The following is a 1907-nucleotide window of genomic DNA, read 5'->3' as shown; positions in this document are numbered from 1 at the left end:
TGTGTGTGTGCGTGCGTGCGTGCGTGCGTGCGTGCGTGCGTGCGTGTGTGTCAGGCGCTGGTGAAGTTCCAGGAGTGTATCTCCGCGCAGCAGCAGTGGCGTCAGATCCATCATCTGTGTTATTGGGAGCTGATGTGGTGTCACTCGTTCCAGCAGCAGTGGAGAGACGCGTATCGATACGCAGACCTGCTGTGCCGAGAGAGCCGCTGGTCTAAAGTAACACACACAAATCACACCTCATATTCACTAATATCATTGATTGAACTGCACTGACTCTTATCAGTTAAAAACAGCGCTGAACTGATCTGAATAATGACTCAGCTGGAACTGAATTTGATTCATAACTAATGAATTTCATAACATTAATACTATTATTTTCCTGTTTATTAATATGAAGCTGCTTGAAGCGATCTGTATTGTATAAAGTAAGGTGACTAGATCTGGGTTTTGAACACACTTTTAAAGTTCTTTTAAAGTCACAGCTTACCTTTACCACATTTGGTAAAAATACAAAAGAGATGCATAAATAAAAATAATCTACTAAACAATTACACTTGTAGAAAGCACATGCTTTGTCTCAAAATGAGCCTAGAATTATGGTTTATTAGAATTATAGATCCAAAAGCAGAAACATAAAATAACAAAAAAATTACTGTATACAGTATATTCAATGTATTCAAATAAATACATTTAGAATTTAAAAAAAATATTTGTTAATTAAGTTTTATCATATTTGTTTTTTTTTTTTATTTTATAATGTGTTTTTGAAAAGTATAATATAATATGTTATATTATACTTATAATAATATGTATAATAGTAATAATGTTTAGATTTTTTGCAACTGTTTTAATAGTGTGATTTTTGCTGTATTAAAACGTAATAATAATTATTTATTATAATAAACGCACAACAGTTAAAAAAACAAAAACATACTAAATGTATGGTCCCCTATTTATTAAATTTATTAATAATAACAAGTGAGATTTCAAAGATATTTTGACATTTAATCAGGGTTGTTACAGGTAACTAAAACTGAAACTAAAATTAAAACATTAAAAAAAAAATGTTTTTTAAATGTTGTTACTTGAAATAAAATAAACATTGACTGAAATGAAATAAAATATAAAAAACTATAACTATAGTATAAAGTAAATATATAAAAACTATAAAAGTATAAAATAAATTTGTTACTTGAAAAAAATAAACATTAACTTAAATAAAATAAAACAAACTATATAGTATAAAATAAGTAAATATACAAAAACTATGAAACTATAAAAGTATTAAATAAATAAATAAATAAATAAATATATATAAAGGAAAAATTTCTCTTTTTATTGATTTTAACTTCAAATAGCTTAAACTGAAATAAAAATTATATAAACAAAAACACAACAAAATTACTTAAACTTTCAAATAAAAGTGTAAAATATAAAAATATAAACTGATACAAAATATTAATAAAATAGTATCTCAAATATAGTAAAATAGCACTGCACTCAACTAGGAAATCTGCTCGCTTTAGTGTAAAGCACTGTAGGAATAAATGCTGATCAGTGTTTGCTGGCGTCGCAGGCCATCTACGTTTATCAGAAAGCTGCCATCCTGAGCATGATGTCTGAGGAGGAGCTGAAGACGAGCGGAGAGGACGTGGTGGAGCTGTTCAGGTGAGTCTGGCTCTGATCTCAGGTCTGTTCCTGCGTTTGCTGAGGCTGACTTTCTGCCGCGTGTGTTGTAGGCAGGTGGAGGGACTGAAGCAGCGATTGGCCGGGAAATCCATCCCGACGGAGAAGTTCGCCATCAGGAAATCACGCAGATACTCGTCAGCCACGCCCGTTAAACTGGTGATTCCTGCGCTGGTGCGGCTCACACACACACACACACTCTCACACAGACACACACACTC

At 32.0% G+C, this 1907-nt stretch overlaps 1 protein-coding gene across 1 annotated transcript in view; it reads left to right on the top strand.

Annotated features, from left to right (window-relative positions):
• The window catches only part of LOC107702150 (tetratricopeptide repeat protein 39B-like), a 23886-nt gene that overhangs the window by 18378 nt on the left and 3601 nt on the right, over positions 1 to 1907 (top strand). Inside the window, exons 11-13 of the mRNA XM_016504391.1 lie at positions 55 to 216; positions 1577 to 1668; positions 1740 to 1860. Of these exons, the coding sequence (XP_016359877.1) occupies positions 55 to 216; positions 1577 to 1668; positions 1740 to 1860 (375 nt within the window). The remainder of the gene's footprint in view (positions 1 to 54; positions 217 to 1576; positions 1669 to 1739; positions 1861 to 1907) is intronic.

This window comes from Sinocyclocheilus anshuiensis, unplaced genomic scaffold (assembly GCF_001515605.1).
Source record: "Sinocyclocheilus anshuiensis isolate Anshui unplaced genomic scaffold, SAMN03320099.WGS_v1.1 scaffold1762, whole genome shotgun sequence".
In the NCBI taxonomy this organism is placed as follows: Eukaryota; Metazoa; Chordata; class Actinopteri; order Cypriniformes; family Cyprinidae; genus Sinocyclocheilus; species Sinocyclocheilus anshuiensis.
Note: the sequence above shows the minus strand (reverse complement) of the source record. Positions and strands in the feature narration are given on the sequence as shown.